General features: G+C 36.8%; 1 protein-coding gene across 1 annotated transcript in view; it reads left to right on the forward strand.

The window, feature by feature from the left end:
* Positions 1 to 16,964, forward strand: part of ABCD3 (ATP binding cassette subfamily D member 3) — a 28,908-nt gene extending 11,944 nt beyond the window's left edge. The window contains exons 2-23 of the mRNA XM_057402754.1: positions 683 to 719; positions 2,905 to 3,006; positions 4,609 to 4,697; positions 5,446 to 5,515; positions 6,307 to 6,404; positions 7,071 to 7,194; positions 8,165 to 8,221; positions 9,406 to 9,548; positions 9,896 to 9,965; positions 10,409 to 10,478; positions 10,604 to 10,701; positions 10,780 to 10,871; positions 11,355 to 11,443; positions 11,521 to 11,593; positions 12,530 to 12,593; positions 13,017 to 13,094; positions 13,190 to 13,255; positions 13,358 to 13,447; positions 13,669 to 13,788; positions 14,180 to 14,284; positions 15,592 to 15,648; positions 16,280 to 16,964. Coding sequence (XP_057258737.1) covers positions 683 to 719; positions 2,905 to 3,006; positions 4,609 to 4,697; positions 5,446 to 5,515; positions 6,307 to 6,404; positions 7,071 to 7,194; positions 8,165 to 8,221; positions 9,406 to 9,548; positions 9,896 to 9,965; positions 10,409 to 10,478; positions 10,604 to 10,701; positions 10,780 to 10,871; positions 11,355 to 11,443; positions 11,521 to 11,593; positions 12,530 to 12,593; positions 13,017 to 13,094; positions 13,190 to 13,255; positions 13,358 to 13,447; positions 13,669 to 13,788; positions 14,180 to 14,284; positions 15,592 to 15,648; positions 16,280 to 16,357 — 1,870 coding nt within the window. The 3' untranslated portion in view covers positions 16,358 to 16,964. The remainder of the gene's footprint in view (positions 1 to 682; positions 720 to 2,904; positions 3,007 to 4,608; positions 4,698 to 5,445; positions 5,516 to 6,306; positions 6,405 to 7,070; positions 7,195 to 8,164; positions 8,222 to 9,405; positions 9,549 to 9,895; positions 9,966 to 10,408; positions 10,479 to 10,603; positions 10,702 to 10,779; positions 10,872 to 11,354; positions 11,444 to 11,520; positions 11,594 to 12,529; positions 12,594 to 13,016; positions 13,095 to 13,189; positions 13,256 to 13,357; positions 13,448 to 13,668; positions 13,789 to 14,179; positions 14,285 to 15,591; positions 15,649 to 16,279) is intronic.
* Positions 16,965 to 19,657: the final 2,693 nt, after the last annotated feature.

The following is a 19,657-nucleotide window of genomic DNA, read 5'->3' on the forward strand; positions in this document are numbered from 1 at the left end:
AAAGAATAGCATTGTACTTTGAAATGTTTGTTTAGCAGTAGATATTTTTCTTCTACCTGTTCTGTAAAATGCTGGGGAAGGAAAGGACAGAATGAAAACTAGCCCCGCTTCCGATACACACCCTTGCATGAACTTGGTTTCATAGGATCTGACTTTATTCCCCCCCCCCCGCAGCATATTTTACTACATATAATCTTTATATGTAGCAAAATGTTATTTGGAAGTCAAATATAATGCAAAACAGATCTGTCTGCCTTAAGCAGGTAGTGCAAAGCATCAAAGTTGGATTGCCTGGATTACTGAAACTGCCTTCATGTAGTTTTCATTTGTGGTCAGTGGAAACACGTTGCCATGATTGCAGCGTGTATGTGAGAAACATAAAACCACAAGGAATTCATGATACATAAGCCAAGGTAGAGCAAAACTTGGAGGTGAAAGAGCAAGATGTATTTACCGTATGTGAAACTGAAAGCTTGAAGAAGTCAGATCTCCTTGAAGTTGGCATAAAACCAGAACGCGAGTTTGACATAAAAGGTAGCCCCTGCTGTGAAGATGTTGGACTGCTTTGAAAGAAATTGATAGGGATAAAATCCCAAACTCTCCTTTTTGTCTCTTCTGTGTAGAGATCAACACAGAGAAGTGTGTTAATAACAAGTAAAATACTTTCTTTTTTCCTCTGCAGTAAAAGAAGTGGAAAACAAGCATTGCAGAATAATGAGGTAAATTATTTCTTCATGTAATATATTTTTAACAGTACTGATTTTTTTTTTTCTTTTTAACTTTTAAGTCACATGATTGTAGTTTTATTTTGGACAGAATGATGGCTGTGGTGCAAATGTGGTTTGAGTGATACTTTAAGACTTCTTGAATTGGTTAAACAGATGGAAGAATCAGGTCAACCAAATGTATTTGAAGTTTGATTGCATGATGATATGCACTTGATGTGTACCATGTGCTTTTTCATCTTTGTGCCTTATTATTATTTAAGGACTAATGTAAGTTTGGCTGCATGCATGGCAACAAACAGCTGTCTGTAGGTTTGGTATGACTTCTATTTGATTTTTCTTTAAAAGAAAGTGTGGAACAAGATGTAGAGTCTGATAATTTCTGTAAAGTACTACAAACTTCTGGTAGGAGGTCTGGCATTTCCCTGGTCTTTTGTGTGACAATTTATTTGGAAAGGTTATATTATAGCCCTTTGTTGTTCCATGGTCAAATAAAAGACAAAATTTAGCCCTAAGGGCAGAGCCTATGAGTTAAGATATTTGGTCATATGATGGCATGAATAGATAACTATTCCACATACTTCCGTCTTAGCTGAAAACTTAAGGCTTGCACTGGATAAAGGTGTATGCAAGCATCATGTTCACTTCTAGCCAGACCTTGACTGCACTATATGCCATAAACACTTGTATTTTGCGTAGTTATACACCTGTTTGTAGAAATCTTAGGCAGCTTTCTCTTATTCCTGCCCATCTTGGATATAATTATTCTGAATGAGTAATTAACAGTCTCAGGAAAAAACCTTTGGGAAAGCCATTGTGTTTGTCAGTTCTATTACAGTAAAGCAGTAACGTGTAGAGTCGTGCTTCATTAGGCCTGGAAGGTAATCTTTAGTTGTTGGGATTGCTTGAGTTTTTGGATAAAATTATTTTCATTAAAAAATATTTATCTACCGTATAATATCCTATCTGGCTGGAATTTTTATCTACAGTTGGCATTCACATGATTTTTTGAAAAGGGCAGGACTAGAGTTGTCTTAATCCCATGAAAAATAGCTGTAGGCTTATTCATATTCAGAGTAAATCTGTGTTTACTAGAGCTCAGAGCTTTCCACTTGTTGCCCGTCACATAGCATATGTAAACAGCAAGGGAACAGATTAAGCTGGGCTCTTTGTGCACGTTTCTGTGGTTTAATCATCCTTGGGAATAAAAATAGAGTGCTTGATAGGGTTGTCTGAGTTGATTAATGCTGAATCACAGGCTACTTTCTTTGTCTTCCCTATCCTGTCTCCCTAGTTTTTCCTTTCGGGTTTCCTGTCTGAGTATGTTGTAGAATTGCTATAGGCGTGGATAATTTATACTTCACATGAGTCTTGGTTAGCAAAGGTAGCAGGATTAGGTTGATTAGACAGGACTTGTTTTAAGCACACATGTGTACCCTTTTAATCTGCTTTCAGGACTGAATTCTTATGTCTCAACTGTGAAGGGGAAAACTGAAAACAAAGGAAAGAAAGAAAAGATACCTGGACTTGTTAAAAAAGTGTTGAGGTTAGTCAGGGTAGAAGATAGGGTTATATAGAGTAAACAAATGCATCTGTTTTAAATCAAAGCTGTTTGGCTACCTGAGGGTTTTTAAGTGTATAGATCTGGATCACTAGAAGGGTGTTGCCACTGTTTTTTAAAAGTAAAGGAATACCACATTCTGGTTTCACTCGAAGCAAGTTTGGGCTGTACAGTCAAGGGATTTAAACCAGTGATGGTCTGGACAAATGATGGAAGGCATCTTTGGCTGATGGTGTCTTCTAGATACAAGCAATGTTAGGAGATTGCAGATGGCATTATAAGTTATAATTGGATGTTTTAATGTGGTCTGCATTGTTTGTTTATCCCTTTTAGTGTAGATTTGAAATACATATAGTATCGTGACAGCAACTTACTGCAATTTGTTTTGATAGGCTAAATCACTTACTTAGGATTCTTTTAGCTCTGAGGGCATATGCCCCTGATTCTTGTATTTCATTCAACTTGTGTGAGCAAGTCTTAAATTGGAGGGAAATGCTGCAAACGCTGCATAAGGAACATAGCTGTAAATAACTTGGATAGGGAAAATACCACAATCACATTTAAATAATACCTTACAGAAAAACCTCACTTTTCTTGTTTTGCTTGTTTGATGTGCAGCAGAAAGAGGGAAAGAAGGAGCGAGCAGTGGTGGACAGAGTGTTTATTGCAAGAATATGTCGAATCCTGAAAATAATGGTCCCTCGAACTCTTTGTAAAGAGGTAAGCATTGCCTGCAGTAACAAATACAAATGGGCTTTTTTGGAGTCACATTTTCTTTTGTAGTTAGATCAGAATTTAAACAAAAGCATATAAATTACTTGAATAAGACTAAATGATACTGTTTTAAAGTACCAACTTATTAATATAAAAATCTACAGTTCAGTTGTTAGATCAGTACAAAGTTGCATTCTGTTTTCCATTACAAGATAAGCCATTTACAGTGAGCTAGTAACTGCTGTCTGCATATCTTTTAAAAGGGCATCAGAGCTTTGCTTGGTTTCATGCAAGGCAGTACACTTCTCTGTGCACATGCTTCCTATCTTTAAATAGCATGCTTTTCATCCAGATTTTGGCTTTTTTAACTTATATCTAGGCCAGCCCTTATTAGAAAGTGACTTTGTCCAAAAATCTGTCAGCATCATTTCAGGAAAGCTATGCAGACTAAATTTTAGCAAGGTAAAACAATTTGCTTTGGCATCTTCCTCATGCTTTCTAGAATGCCTTTTTCAAAGGAGTATTAGTTGAGCTCAAAACTTAAATGATGAATTGCAATATATTAGAACTTCAATGTACATCAGGCACAAAGCAGTGAATTCCAGTGTACACAATGTAGAGCAAGCATGGCAGCTGGCTAGCCTGGATGAAAAGGAATCTTTGACAGCCTGTTAGCAAACAGGAAGTATGCATAAGGTAGAAGCATGGATGGCAACGTTCTCTAATGCTTCTGAGAGTGCTGACAGAGCTGGCCTCAATCAGCATCAAAAGGTCATGGCCTTCAGAAGAGGTTATTGATAATCCCCCCAAAAAACAAACATCACTTCCATCTTCAAAAACAAGTGTACTGGAAGCTGCAGGCTGGTCAGCCTCAAAGTGTGCTTGGTCAATGCTGTGATCAAATCCTCTTGAAAGCTATCTCTAGCCACAAGAAGGACAAAAAGGTGATTGTGAACAGCCAGCCTAGATTTATGGATCATGCCTTACTAACCTGATTGCTTTCAGTGATGAGATGACTGGCCATGCTTATAAGGGCAGAACAGAGAATGTTGGATGCTTTGATTTTTTTTTATTTCAGCAAGGCTTTGAGACTAAGGTCTCACCTACTGCCCTGATAGCCAAACCAAACTGGCTGGGTGAGTGAAGAATGAGGTGGGTGGAAAACTGGTTGAACTGTGGACTTCAAGGTTTTTCATCAGTGGTACAAGGTCTGAGTGATAACTGGTTACTAGTGGCCCTGTTTGAGTGGGGAGTTGAAGTAGGGTGACCTTCAGGGGTTTCTTGCAACCTGTATGATGCTATGCTTATGGCAGAAGGGTGTGTCAGAACAGCAATAACTTCTTTGTCCCTTATAGGATGTGTCCAATGTATGTATCAACCAAATACAGCTTTTTAAAAGACAAACCTTCTTCATGAAAATTAATCAGTATTTTATCAAATATATTGTATAGTATATAGTAATGTGTTTCCTGCAAAGTCAGCAAATACTACATTAGCTGTGAACAGCAAGGTAATACTTTTCTGCTAGATATGGTTAGACCACTTAGTAGGAAAAAGTGGTGAATATTATCCCTCATTTAAGTGTTACACTTCTATTTTTTGTACTAGACAGGTTATTTGCTGCTTATTGCTGTGATGCTGGTAGTCCGCACCTATTGTGATATTTGGATGATTCAAAATGGAACAGTCATTGAAAGGTATCTGTAAACTTGGTTTTCTTTTTTTAAAAAAATACTTTTAGTCAACTGTTTTTCTGCTGTTGGATAATATTTTACTATTTGTTTTAACTAGAATTTTCTTATTAAATGATTTTTGTACACATTTTGTACACTTAAGACTAAACTGTTATCTGAACGGCCAAGAAGGCACTTTAGGATAGTGGCACAGTAGTTCTATGTCATAGGCTCAAGACATATTGCTTGGATATTAGGACTGTTACTTCTTCCTACTGAGCTGCTTGCTCTTTAGATTGATAAACAATGTTTTCAGTCTTACTATTTTAGAAAGTATTTTCTAGACTTCTGATTTTTCTTGTTTCTCTTGTTGCTGATTGAAGCAAGGCAGAATCTGTCTTGAAATGTGAATTCAAAATGTTACTCTATTTCAGGAGAGATTTTCAGTGCTGTGTGGAATTGAAGGACTGCTTTGTTTCTCTGATGAGAATCCATGAAAGCAAAGAAGGAAAGGAACTGGTATTCTATGCCCATGAATTTCTGAGCCTTTAATGCAGGCAGTTACTGCAGGAGTAGAAGATAGTTCCTTAGTCTATCACTTACCACGTGCAGAAGTCTGTCATATTTAATCCTACAGCTGATACTACAGATTTCCATGATGATTTTTGTTTTCTCTGTGTGGTCCACTGAGAATTTATCTACTTAAGACATGCTATAGTTTATACTTTCTTGTTTCTCCTGTGACTAACTCTTAGCTGATGGTTGTTTTCAGTGCTATCATTGGGCGCAGCAGAAAAGATTTCAAGAAATACTTGTTCAACTTCATTGCTGCAATGCCTGCTGTAAGTGCTTTTCTTGTGCCAGCCTTTAAGCAGAACATATTTTAAATGCAAATTAAGAATTTGAGGATAAGCTCTCAAATAAGTGGCCTAATACCCATAGAAATAAGCTATTTTATGTGCAGGTCTGTATTTAAATTTTTGGCCTCAGTGGGCCATCAGCATGTTTCCTTATTGGTTGCAGCTATTTTTCTGGCAGATATATTTAGGGTTGTAGGTTATTTTTGTTGATAGTAACTTTGGCTGATAGCTTAACATGCCACCTGCAGGCCTGTATAATGTCTTATGGCTTAGATGATGTTTCAGCATTGTGGGTTTGAGATTATTTTGACACCACTGAAGATTAAGTTTTCTTTCTAGTCTTTTTTTTTTTAGATTTCTTACAGCTTTTTCCAAGGTTTGTTATGTTTTTCCCTCTCCCTTTAACTTCTTTTCAGCTTGTCAACATCTCTGACCTGCAGCAGATGTACTTGTTACTACCTAATAGATATTGTACCTGCTTTACAATAGATTTAGAAGCAAATCGATAAATGTAAAGTAGTAGTTGTCAAATGGTGGCTATTTTCTAGAACTTATCAGAAGAGCTCAAGATGTACTTTAGTTTTCAATAACATAGACTGGAACCCAATCAGAGGTCCTGCACATGCTATAGGTCTTCAGTGTGTTAATAGTATTACTGACTTGGAGGGGAATATTCAGCTGTTCTAAAGTGTTTGCAGTATTTGTGCTGCAAACTGGTCTAAGTATATTAAATCTTGCTAGGTAAATATTGAAATGTTGTCTCTTGTTTTTAGATCTCTTTAGTGAATAGCTTCTTGAAGTATGGTCTAAATGAATTGAAACTTTGCTTCCGAGTAAGACTTACCAGATACCTCTATGAGGAATATCTTAAGTAAGTAACACCTTGTTAACGTCTAAAGGTTTTAAAAACTAAATTGATTAACATCAAACCAGGTAATTTTAAGTACATAGTAAGAAGGTAACAAGATGCTTTATAGGGCAGGTATACTGTTTAGAAAAAGGGGTTTGGTTGCAACTACCTTGTAGTTAAGGATGAGTGACTTATCCAGGTTGTAGATGGCACAGATAGAAAGATAGCAAAGTTGTCTCAATTGGGGGTGGTGGTGGGTGGGGAAATCCTGCTGCTTCCACTAGTGGGTCAGCTTCCAAAGTATTTAAGTTGCTTTCATTCAGTGGTAATAATCCTGCAGATTAAATTGTATGCATGAAACGGAGTGGCTGCTTATGTCCTTCTGCACTGAATTTTGGTGGTTGGGTGTGCTGATGCAGAGTTTGTGAGAGTTTTGTAGCTGAAAGTGCAGCAACAGTGCATAGAGCAGCCTGAGCTTCAACTAAGATGTTTTCGGAGCCTAAACAGCTCTACAGGATTTAGTATAGATCTGGTCAGGCAGAAACACAGTTTATGCTGACTCCATGCAGCCATTTAACGTTTGCACTACTTTCCATCTTGGTTGCGTGAAGCGAGGGGGTTCCAGTTATTTCAGATCCCAAGAAATGATTTTTATTTTTTTTCTGCCTTTTTTTTTTTTTATCTCAGATCTTATACATACTACAAAATGGGAAATCTGGACAACAGAATAGCTAATCCAGATCAGCTCCTTACACAGGATGTGGAAAAATTCTGTAACAGTGTAGTGGACCTGTATTCAAACCTGAGCAAGGTAAGTTTACCCAGATAGAACTTTGAGGGATAGCTGTGGATGTTTAGGATGTGATGTCAGAGCTCAAAACAATTATTTCCATTTGTATGTGTATTCCTTGGAGTATGGTGCTAAAAACCCTGTTCATGGTATTATATCCTTTCACACTGTGGTTTCCATGACCTCTGCTAAAGCACAGGTGTGGGTTTTTCCAATTTGTATTAAATTTCCTTTTAAAGAACTTGGCACATTGTTTTGTAGTTGAACAACGATGAGCATACTTTCTCAGCTAGTTAGGCTTCAGAAAAAAATCAGTAGCTATCTTTTAGTTATGTAAGAATATTCTTTTGGATAGGGAGGTGTGGTTGAATAAACTTTTCATTCTGTAGTGTAAATTTTAGGGGGTTTAGGTAGTGAAGTAGAATACTCTTAACATTTTTAAACTAGGTTTGCGAGTTTTTTTTAATGCTGTTTTGTTCATTCAAGCAGAAGTATAAAGCAAAATACAAGTCAATACATTCAAAAATTCTGCATGCAAAACCTGTAGTTCAGCTGCTCTAGCTTTGAGAGGGAGTGTATGGAAGAGGATGCTTGCAAATTGGAATGTTGCTTGTATTAGGTACATAGGCAACTATATGACATTATCCTTCTGCTCGGTATTCCTCACAATTACTTCAGTTAAGTAACCATAGAGCCTAGTCCAACTTTGCTTCATGAGCAGGGTGTTATTACAGACCTCAAATAGTGAAGTACTCTTATGTACTTTATCTGAAGATACAACGCATTTATGTTCAATTCTTGAGTGAATGTTTTCAGAAACATGTCATGGGGCTGGGATTCTTTTTGTTTTAATAGATTTAGTTTGTATAAGTTAAACATTATTGTGCTTTTAATGCAGAGCTATAACTGTTACTGGGGTGGTTGGTGGTTTCTGGGCTGGTTTTCTTTATGTTGGTGTTCTAATGCCTTTTCTCCTCTGCTTCTCTTATAGCCTTTCTTGGATATAGTTTTGTATATCTTCAAGCTAACAAGTGCAATAGGAGCTCAGGTAAATTGAGTGGGTTTTTTAGCATTATAAGAAAATGTTCTTTTCTTTGGTTATAGCCCTTGTACCTGTTTAGAGCCTGAGGAAAACTCTACATGTTAATTGTCGATTCAGCCATAATTTAAAGGGTTATACTGAAACTGTGCTTTCACACTTCATGTTTTATATGCTTTAGTGCTCTCTTATCTTGAGGCAAGCAAAATAAAAACAGCATTTGCAGGAATTCCACCAACAATTTGAAGAAACAAGAAAATTCTTTGTTTTCTTCTGGCAGTTACTTGAGAATCATATTTAGTAGAGTACCCTTCTGGCTGCTGTGTGTTGCATGGCTTCCATTTAAGGGACAAAATAAGTTTTCTGTTTCATTGCAGCCTCTATAAAGGAGTCATTCCCTGCATTCAGATGTATGACCATTATATTTCCTCCACCATAAACCGAATAATTTCATAAATCTTCAGCTTAATAAAACAATGCAGTATCAGAAATGGTCAGGGTTTGACAGGAAGTGTTTCTGGGACACATGATTTTGTTGGAACAGACTGCAGTGTAAGGCTTAGCTGAATCTAGGTAGTTTGTGTAGTCTCTGTCTTAGCATTGATCACTGAAGTACTTAGTTATTACAGGCAGTTTATGCCAAATTCAGTTTGTGCCTTTGGTTTTATACTGTGCCATACTTCGATAGTATTTAAGTATGCTGTTTGAGAGCCCTGGACTATTGAATCTTAGGATGCAGAAGAACAAGAGTTCCCCACAAGGGCTGCTTGAGAGAAGAGAGTGTGTTGGGAGACATATGGATAAAAGAAGAGAATGGGATTGAAATATTGACTGCTACGACAGTGTAGCAAATACAGAGAAAATGAAGTAGGTAGAAGCGAAGGAGAGGAAATGAGAAGGAAATTCATAGTGAAATAAGCTAGGACAGTAGGACACACAGGTGGCACGGAACTTGCGTAGAAGGCTGGGATGGGAAGAACATCTAGGGACAGAGAATTGGTAAAATTATTAAATAACATCTACAACATGAAAGAAAGGAACATGGTGGGAATTTCAAGGGTAACTGAAGTGGTAACATAGACACATAGAACGTGAGAATCCAGGGATTCATGCTTTCTGGGCATTTTGTATATAGATGTTACAATTTGAGACCATCTAGATGGTAAGCTTTTCTTCTGGTTTGATGTTCACAGGGTCCAGCTAGCATGATGGCTTACCTGATTATTTCGGGGTTCTTCCTTACCCGTTTAAGACGACCAATTGGCAAGATGACTGTTATAGAACAGAAATATGAAGGGGAGTACAGATATGTAAACTCACGGCTTATTACAAACAGGTATAGATTTACTTGGATGGTAACATAAAAGTGACAAAGTAATGCTGTGGTACACATGGAGAAGCTGTATGTTAACATACGTTTTCGGAACGTCTAATGCTATGGGTTCAGAGCAAAGTGTTTGCATCTTTATGAGGATTATTTTTAACTAATTTATATGTGCATTATATTCCTAATTCAAAAGACAAACTGTAGCTGGGGTATAAAAAGCTTATGTTCTACTGTTGTGAAAATGTACAGACTCTTATTTTCTAAAGTGACTGAAACGGGAGCTATATTCCTGTGTTTTATGGCTGACGTCTTCAAAGACTGATGTAAAAAATTTGTTTTTCTTTTTTGTTTTTTAGTGAAGAAATTGCTTTTTATAATGGAAACTTGAGAGAAAAACAGACTATTCACAAAACCTTCCGTAAACTGGTAAAACTTATTTTATCTTTTAAAACATTTAAGCAAAACTTCAATTAATTTTATGTTGGTGATTCTTGACATATTTTAGTATAAATTGAATTATAGTGGCTTGATGCTTATGCTGCTAGAGTCGTTAGATTTAAAAATGAGTAGGCTGTAAGCAGAAACCAGATTTCTGATAAAATGGTCTTTCTCATGCCATTTACCTCCTTTTCACCCTTTTCACTACAAAAACTATTCTTTCACTGCTCAGTTTCAAGTGTAGGTTGTGTTGGAGAGCAGGTCTTTGCCAGCAGAGACACTTGTGCAGTGCTTGTCATCATTATAGGTGTGTTGAGGTATCTGTGACTTAGGGAAGAATAATTGTTGAGAATCAAATGTCTGTAAAATAATAAAAGTTAATAAAAAAGGTACTGATCTAACTTGACCTTGTTTCTTCTGTAACTTACCAGGTGGAACACTTGCATAATTTCATCTTGTTCAGGTTCTCAATGGGTTTCATTGATACCATCATTGCCAAGTGTAAGTGTTTATCCAGTGCTAATGGATTGCTATAAATAACAAAGTGTTCAAATTTTAAAATGAGAAATCTTTTTTTCTTACTGCATTAATTAATGTGTAGCTTAATATTTACTCTTAAACTTCAGACCTCGCCACTGTGGTTGGTTACCTGGTTGTTAGTCGCCCATTTCTGAACCTGGCTGATCCTCGTCACCAGAACAGTACTCATGCAGAACTTTTGGAGGTAAGTACAGCAGAATTAAAACCATTTCCTGAATTTAAATTCTGTTAGTCTACATAAAGAAACGTTCTTCTACTCTAGGATTACTACCAAAGTGGAAGAATGTTACTGAGAATGTCTCAAGCCTTGGGCAGAATAGTTCTAGCAGGCCGTGAAATGACAAGATTGGCTGGGTAAGCTTCTTAAGTAGTTGTCTCAAGTTTTCTTTCTAAAAGTTATGTTGTCGCTGTTTTTCTTCTCATTTCAAGAAACTGACTTAGAATTAAAATGGTTTTGTGTGATTTGTTCACTGCTGCACCCTAGAAATCCAGGGGTTAAAAATATTTGATGCTGAATACAAATCTGAAGGTATGATAACTGTGTCCATTAGTAATTTCATATCTGAACAGTAGCAGCATACAGTTTGAATGTTTAATTGAAACAACATCTAGGAAGAAAAGCTACCAAATACTTTCCTATTACAGGAAAAGGTTCTTGAAAGTATTGTGAATATTGGACAACTTCAGTGCGACTCAAATGTTAAAGTTCTGTTTCTGTGCTGGGTTGAATAACTTTGTCAGTTTGACAGTTGTACTCATTAGAGTTACTGTTGATTTCTGAAACTTCTAAAGATTAATTACAGTTAATTTTCTGTTTTTTCTGTGGTTTGTTTTTAGTTTCACAGCTCGAATTACAGAATTAATGCAGGTTCTGAAGGACTTAAATGGTGGCAAATACCAGCGTACCATGGTATCACAAGAAAAAGGTAGATATGACATAGTATGCAGTATATGCATCTCTCCATAGCGTTCCGGTCTCTTAACACTTTCTTCTTATTTTAAGATACAGATAAAAAGCCAGCTTTGCCTTTGATACCTGGATCTGGAGAAATTATCAACACTGATAACCTTATCAAGTATGTTTACAAAGTTTTCACAACTTCAGTATTTTTAACTTTGCCTGGAAAGACATAAGTCATTCCCTCTGCTTCTGTTAATGGAGATTTTAATACACATTATTACAATATGCAGCTCCGGTTGTGCTGTAGTTTTATGTACAGATAATTCTGCCTCACTCCCTGTCAGCATTTCTATTGTGTAAGTCAGTCCTTGTCCTCTCACCTTAGCAGAAGACATAATATGCTGTCTGGGTATAGCCTATGTAGTAATATTTTCAGCTGTCCTTTGGAATATGACTTCCCAGACCTTTTTGTTAACGCTTTATCAAACTTCTTCTTAGAAAAAAGTTGGTTACAGATTTTATGCTGTGATATAAATTAGCAGTAAAATGCAGGGGCAAGTCTGTATTCAGTTTGTATATCTGCATGCTTGGACCCTTCAGTGATGTATTCAAGTAGCAATCAGTTCCTCAGGTTTTTGCAGTTTGAGGGTCATAGTATTGACATAGTAATACTACCTAAAGACATGGAGTAAAGCCAGCTAAGAGATGAAATAGCCTCAATCTGGACAATGTGGAAATCAAGTGGTGGAGTGGAGGGGAGTGAGAGGAGAAAGGAGATGGTAGAGTTACTTTTATTATTTTATTGAGGGCGAAAAAGAAGCAAACAAAAGCAAGGGGGAGGAGAGCAGAGAATCATTCATTGTGTATCCTGGAACTCATGAACTAAACTTCCACTACCAGGTTTAAGATGAAGAAGAGCATCTTTAAATGTAGGTTTTTATCCACAAGGTGTTTTGGAGACCAAAGACTTAGAAGGATTCAGAAAGCAAATATGTGAAGGCAAAAAAACTACCAGCAAACTATAGATAGTTGTTAAACACTAAGGTACCACTTGTGGTTCAAGAACTTCCTTAGCTGTTAATTGCCTTTTATTTTAAATGTTGCAACACAGGTTTGATCATGTTCCGTTGGTGACACCTAATGGAGATGTTTTGATTCAAGACCTTAACTTTGAGGTAAGTTTCTTAATATCATAGAAAATTATATTCATCTGAAGTTTTAAAGGGGAGATGATAATTTCAGAGGTAATCTGATTTATAAATACATGTACAGTCATAGCTAGAGAGGTACTTATATGGTATGCTTAAATGGGAACAAAAGTAATTCTCATGTTAGCTCCAAATGAGAAAATAAAAAGGCAATGAGCTATTTGCCCAGAAGTGTTTTCATTGTTACAAGTGTGAGTCTTTTCCCAGCTGCAGTTGGTGCTAGACTAGTTGGAAAAGACAAAAACTACATGATTACTGGAAATCAGTCCTTGTAGTGTCAGAAGGTGCTATGTACAAGCCTACAAGAATACAAGCTTGTCATAGTGTTTGCAAAAGCTTTTACCAGTACTTCCTCACTACACTTCTCATGTGTTGGCTTTGCATTTTTAGGTTCGATCTGGTGCAAATGTATTGATTTGTGGACCAAATGGATGTGGGAAGAGCTCACTTTTCCGTGTTCTTGGTGAGGTAAGGGAACTTGTGAAAATGAACAGCAGAGACTCTTAAAGCACTGCTGTAATTGGACTTTTTTCAGTCAGGTTTAAACCTTTTTCTTGTTGCAGTTGTGGCCTTTGTTTGGTGGGCGTTTAACAAAGCCTGTAAGAGGAAAGTTGTTCTATGTTCCCCAGGTGAGGCAAAGTATTTAGTTGACAGTAGTTTTTCTCTTTCTTCCTACTTTGGCTATGCTTAGAAATATTTGACCTACCTTTTTGTTTCTGGCTGTACCGCAGAGACCATATATGACTCTTGGAACACTCAGAGATCAAGTTATATATCCAGATACTTTAGAAGATCAGAGAAAGAAAGGTATTTCTGACCAGGTAATGATAATTCAGTCATTAACCCTTTCTCTTGCTTAAGATGTGTAATGTTTCAGATTTAAAAATACTGAAACTGCTATTAAACCCATTGCATTTTGTTTAACGTTTATCAGGGTTGATAGTATAGTACACCGGTATAATAGTATAACCCTTTATAACCTTCTTCAGTCATTTCTTTAAGTTCACTTAAGCTCTACTTGTCATTTCTGTTTCATTAAAAGGTGCTGAAGGAGTATTTGGATAATGTCCAGCTGGGTCACATCTTGGAACGTGAAGGAGGCTGGGATATTGTTCAGGATTGGATGGATGTACTCAGCGGGGGAGAGAAGCAGAGGATGGCAGTATGTGTCTATGATTCTATGTCTCAAAAGTGTAAATACTTAAGAAATACAGGACCTGGTCAAAACTGTAACCTAAATTATAAGCAATTCCTATTTAACTAAATATTAGTATTTTCCTTAAAAGGAATCCTCAAAATATGAAATACCTAACTACTGAGGAAACAAAAGAAACCAAACTAAAACAGTGTTGTCTATATAAAAAATTTAATAGGAAATATTGACCTTTTATCACCCATTACACTTTGGTTATATAAACAGATGTTCACCAGTGGGTGCCAGCCTAAAGGAAATTCCCTTGCCACAGTAAATTTTTGGACACTCTTAGTTTCACTTGTAACACTGCCTTGGTTGTAGTGCTATATCCACAGTAGCCTTTTGGTTTGCATTGCAGATGGCAAGGTTATTCTATCATAAGCCCCAGTTTGCAATTCTGGATGAATGCACCAGTGCTGTTAGCGTTGATGTAGAAGGCTACATTTACAGCCACTGCCGGAAGGTAAGCTCTTTGTTGCTAGAATTCTATAATGCTAAAGGCACCCAAAAGTTTAAAAGGGCATGCAAGGACCCTTTATGCACACTAGAATTCAGTAATTGTTTTGTAGCCTTAGGATAATTTAGAGGTACATGTGGCCTCTGTATATCAGAGAACTCTTACTAACTGCTAAGTAACCTTACTACTCTAGATAAACTCTTAAAATGTCAAGTGAAGATCAAATAATCTAAGATTTTATACTTTTTTTGTTGTTGCTCAAGAGCCCTCTGTTGGCCAGGACATCAAAATGAGGGGGTGGAAATTAGCATTTCCATCTATTTTGAGATATCAAAAGCTATACACTCTAGGAAAACATGATATTGAATATATTTTTTCTTCTTCCTTTCTCTCTTAAACTCACCATTTCAGATTCTGTGTAGTGCAGTGTGAAATATTAATAGAATTCAATTTCACCCCCTCGGCCTAGGAAAGAATTGACTTGAAATAACATTAACTGTTCAGTAGCAATATTCACAGAATGCTAATAGAGCAAATGTGTGCATCCACTGAAATAATATGCTTGAAACTTGAAATGGGAATTTAAGGAGCCTTCTGTGGTAGTAAATTCACACTGGTGAGGACTCTGCAGAAGAATGGATATCATTTCTTAATTTTACCACATTAATACCAATACCCTGACAACTTTCTGTGTCTGTTTTGCATATACTTGTTATTCTGTTAATTTGAATGTTCACTTGTAGCTTACAGTTCCTGTTGTCAAGTGGCTAATACATGTTCCTGGAAAATAGAATTCCCAGTTAAGCTGTCCTTGCAGTAAGAACAAAATGCCACCCTGCTTTATCATCAGAGCCATTTTGGCTTTTAATTGGTACTGCTGTTAGGGATACATAATCAGATGAGTTGCAGTGAAACTAAGGAAGATTGTTCACCTTTAAATTGTTACTTTAGAATGTATTAATAGCTTTTGTGGTTTGGGGTGTTTTTGCTGTTAAAGTGCACTTCTTTTAATCACCAGGTTTGTTGGTTTACCCACCTCCTACTTTGCCTCCTTTGCCCAGTGTATGTTTTGCCAAATGATTAGGAGCAAAAGAACAGTGAAATCAATTAAAAATGAGAAATCTCTCCTGCTTTTCAGTTTATTTATTCAACTGCAATATTTTATACAAAGACTGGATATGTATACTGTTAATAATAGGGTCTGGAGGTTTTGTGTTTATGAATGTAAGCTGTTCAGCTGATGCTGACAAATAACCAACACCTAACCCATGAGACAAATTAACTGCTTTATTGTGTGTATTTTCTTCATTTAGGTTGGCATCACTCTCTTTACTGTCTCCCACAGAAAGTCACTCTGGAAACATCATGATGTATGTAGCCTTTGTTTTTGCTAAGCGTATCTGTGGGTTGTAGGGGTTTTGTTGTTTGACTTTCAAGGTGTTCTCCTTTTAGGTCCTTCGAGATGATGATCTGTTGTTTCAAAAATGTTTTGATTTCGTAATCCAGTGTCTTATTGAAATACTCTTCTGCTTCTAGTTATGAAAACTAACCCAAAGTCCTTAAATGCCTCAAAACTGTGGAAGGCTCATTAGGTACTTCAGTCTTTCTCAGTCTCAAAAAAACCCTTCAACCAGAATCCAGTAAACAGCATGAAGTTTTGCTTTCAAGATGCTTAATACATCTATGCTGAAAAGTTAATCTGTATGACTGTAATACTGTGTAATACTTCTTTTCTTCCAAACTGAGTTTTTATTATTGCTATTACTTTTTATGCAGAGAGACTCTAGATGTGTGTGGAAAATACTGAATTAATACACAGGGATGAATGTGTAACTTAAATATATTATCACAAAGCCCAAGACAGCAGTGTTAAGTCTAGCTGTGACCATTAGCAGACATTCAGCCTCTTTCCAGAGGCAGTTGAATTTAATGAAATGTGAGGAGGGAGAAGCTAAAGACGTAATTTTCAAGTGATTGCTAACATATGCTCTTCTATTTCAGTTTTACTTGCATATGGATGGCAGAGGAAACTACGAGTTCAAGAAAATAACTGAAGACACTGTTGAATTTGGATCTTAAAGTCATGAACTGAGCTGCTACAGAGACTGATTACAGGAAGTGTGTAGTGTGGCAGACATTGTACAATACAACTACTCAGCTTGTTTTCTAAACAAATTAACTAGGATAACCCAAAACAAGCTGTTAAGCATTTACTATTATGTAGGATATTGCTAATTGTGTATATGTTGGTTTAATTATTGATATGTACTAAGAATGTCCTTATTCTTGTGGTTTAAAAACCTGCCTAAATTAAATTGGGCTTAAATCAGTGTAACCTGATTCATCCTGGGATGCAAACCATTTGAAATCAGCTGATTTGACTTTTGTAGACCTTCTTTCCCTTGAGTGAAAAACCCTGTTAAAATTAGGGTTGCTACCTCTCTTGTTCCTGCAAAGCAGTCTTGGATTTTTGCTCTGTTCTATGCATATTTCTGAGTTATCTCACACAGTGCAGGACATTCTCCCATCTTCAGATCTGTGCCCAGTTAAATGAAAGAGCCTTTTCCTTGACCAAGCCTTGTGATGTAGCCAATATGCCCTTGCTGATAAAGGATGGACTGAACCTAAAAGACAAAAGTAATTCCTTCTGGTAAAAAATTAAACTTGTTCTTTGCTGGGTTTTGAATTCTCTTTAACATCTCCTTGTCCATGCAGTTCTCGCTGCTGCTCAGCAATCCCATTCTCAATTTAGCAAGAGCTTCATCCATCTCCCACCCCAGCAGCCCTTTTTGTGTCAGAGAAATACTTTGGTAATGAAGAGTTGAGAGGAGGTTGAGAGATGAAAGAAATAACCAGGAGAAAAAAAAGAAAAAGAAGTCATGTATCAAACAATCTCATGCATATTTTCAGCTCAGAAGAAATGTATGGCTCCCCAGGTAGAAACAGAGAAGAGAATGTGGGTCCGGTCACTCTTCTCTTGAGATCAGAAAGGGACTCCAGAATGTTAATCTTTGAAACGGCAGACTCTTGTCTGTCCTTTGTGTGTTCTGTTCTGTAATACAGCAGTAGCTTTTTCCAAATTCCTATTTCCCTCTTCAAAAAAAATGAGATCTCATCGTGGTTTTAGCTGCCTTTCAGATCTGAGATTGAAACTAAGTGATAATAAAGGCACTTGTTTGGTCTTCTAGGCTGTAGAGCCTACAATGATACTTTCATCCTTCATCTTTATCCTCTTATTTGTCATGAGGTTTCTTGATTTCTGATACAAATGATTCACCAGTGATGCTCCCTGTTGTCTAAGGATCTCTAGTCCCTGCTGGTATTCTTGTTCCAGTTGCCAAATCCCCTTGCAGAAACCCAACTCTTTAAACAGTTTACTGCAACTGTTCTCTCTGTACCAATTATTTTGTGGTTGCCATGTGACTTTGACAAACATAAACGCAGCAAGGTGATTTTTTTTGTGTGTGTGTAATCAGGGAAGAGGAAGGTGTAACTGAAACTGAATCACTCTTTAGGCTTTAAAACACAAATTACCGATACATGTTGTACAGTGAAGGTCTAGTCATTTTTTAGTGTTCCATATAAGATACAATGTAGGAATGCACTACATGAAGGCATGCATAAAATATGCAATAAATCTGTTCTCTGTGCATCTTTTATCAAGGGTTTAGATTAAAAACAAACCCAATTTTTTATAGAATGGGTACGTATTTGGATGCACTTCTGTCAATTTTTACCAGGTTTGATCAGTCATCATCTTTCATGTTGAAATCACTACCTGTTAATACTTTTCCTTTTTTCTTGTCCTTGCCCATTCTTGTTAGTGCTATTATTCTTTTGTAGTACTCAAATGCAAACAGCTACACTGGTATAAGAATCTAGTGACCACATTAGATTCATAGTATAATGCATCAACGAAAATCAAAAAAGCCTTTCTGAGGTGTAATGTATTCAAGAGAGTAAGGTACCCGAGTAAATTTTCATGCTTGATCCACAAGAAGGCAAATAGATATCTCATTTTACTAATTTTCTTTCTATTCCTTCAGATTCTCACATCAGCCATAACGTAGCAGGTAGCAGCATGCTGTAGTCTTATGGTAACGGTAACCATGACAGTAGGGATGCGAGGTAGTTTGTTGTGTGGGGTTTTGGGGGCTTGGTTTTGTTCCTGTTTGTGAAAGTTCTCAGCACAAATGCAACTTCTTCTCTTGGAAGGGATCTTTTAATAACCTTTTTTAGATATACAAGTTAAAAAATCTCTGAAGTGAGAAAGCTCCTGTTATCTTTGTGACTAGGGCAGCCTTTGCAATGGAGTAGTGAACTTGGGATGCTTTAATGTATTTTACGACTGGCAAGCAGATCCCCACACAGCACACTTCCATAGCACCCCAGCAGCCAATCCCAAGGTACTTTACATTTCAGTTGGTTAATAACAGAATTGTGTGTGACCTTGGATTAATTTTGAATACTAAAATCAACAAAAAATCCAGCTCCATAAGCAAGGAGGAATAGGTTTGCCTTTAGATGCCATAAGTTCACTGGAACTGAGGATGCTAGTATGTCCTTAGGGCCAGGACTAAGTGTTTCTGAATATACTGGAAGGAAAGAAAAACATTCTTCTGTGCTTGATTGTAAGAGAGACTTATAAAGAAAGTATAAGACTGATGTTTTAGAATGATATTCTTTAAAGGCCTTACATTAAAGTATTTTGAGATAGACTTGATCTAATGAAAGATTGTAACAAATCTAATTACAATGCTCCAAGTCTCAGTTCTGTTGCAGAATTGCACTGTGATACTGTATTTTAGCTGTTATGTCTTTTTAATAGCACAAGATGGAAGTTTGTACATGGGAATTCTGAACTAGTGAGACAAAGTATTGATGAGGATTTCCAGTCTGAAACAGTTGGTGTTTTGAAGATGGTACTGGTAATAGTCAGATGGCTGCATTTCAACAGTGGTGGGAAACATTCCTGTATGTATATATTGTAAAGTGTTTTGGAAGGGGAAACGGCGCTATATAAATGTAAGACATTAAGTGCCTCAAATAATAATAAATCTAAAGATAAACTATATCTAGGCTTTTTATGTTTCTTGATTATGTGATTACAAATTCTGTAGCAATACAGCGAATGCATGCTCAGCAAACCTCAGGTTATTTGATGAATGGATCACAGATGCATTAATCTGCTCTAAGTCTGCACTGATTCTGACCTCTCTCACCATTACCCGCTGGCCACTTCTTTTTCCCTTCAAGTTCATTGGTTTTTAGAAGAGCGTAGGCCTGACTAAGGTTAAAATGTATCAGAACGTGGTGATTCTTTTGAGTGTTCTTTAGTCTTACTAACTCGAGGAAAATAGGATAATCACTCTCCACCTT

This window comes from Pezoporus wallicus, unplaced genomic scaffold (assembly GCF_028554395.1).
Source record: "Pezoporus wallicus isolate ANWC-B61680 ecotype Strahan unplaced genomic scaffold, APGP_CSIRO_Pwel_v1 contig_8333, whole genome shotgun sequence".
Taxonomy (NCBI): domain Eukaryota; kingdom Metazoa; phylum Chordata; class Aves; order Psittaciformes; family Psittacidae; genus Pezoporus; species Pezoporus wallicus.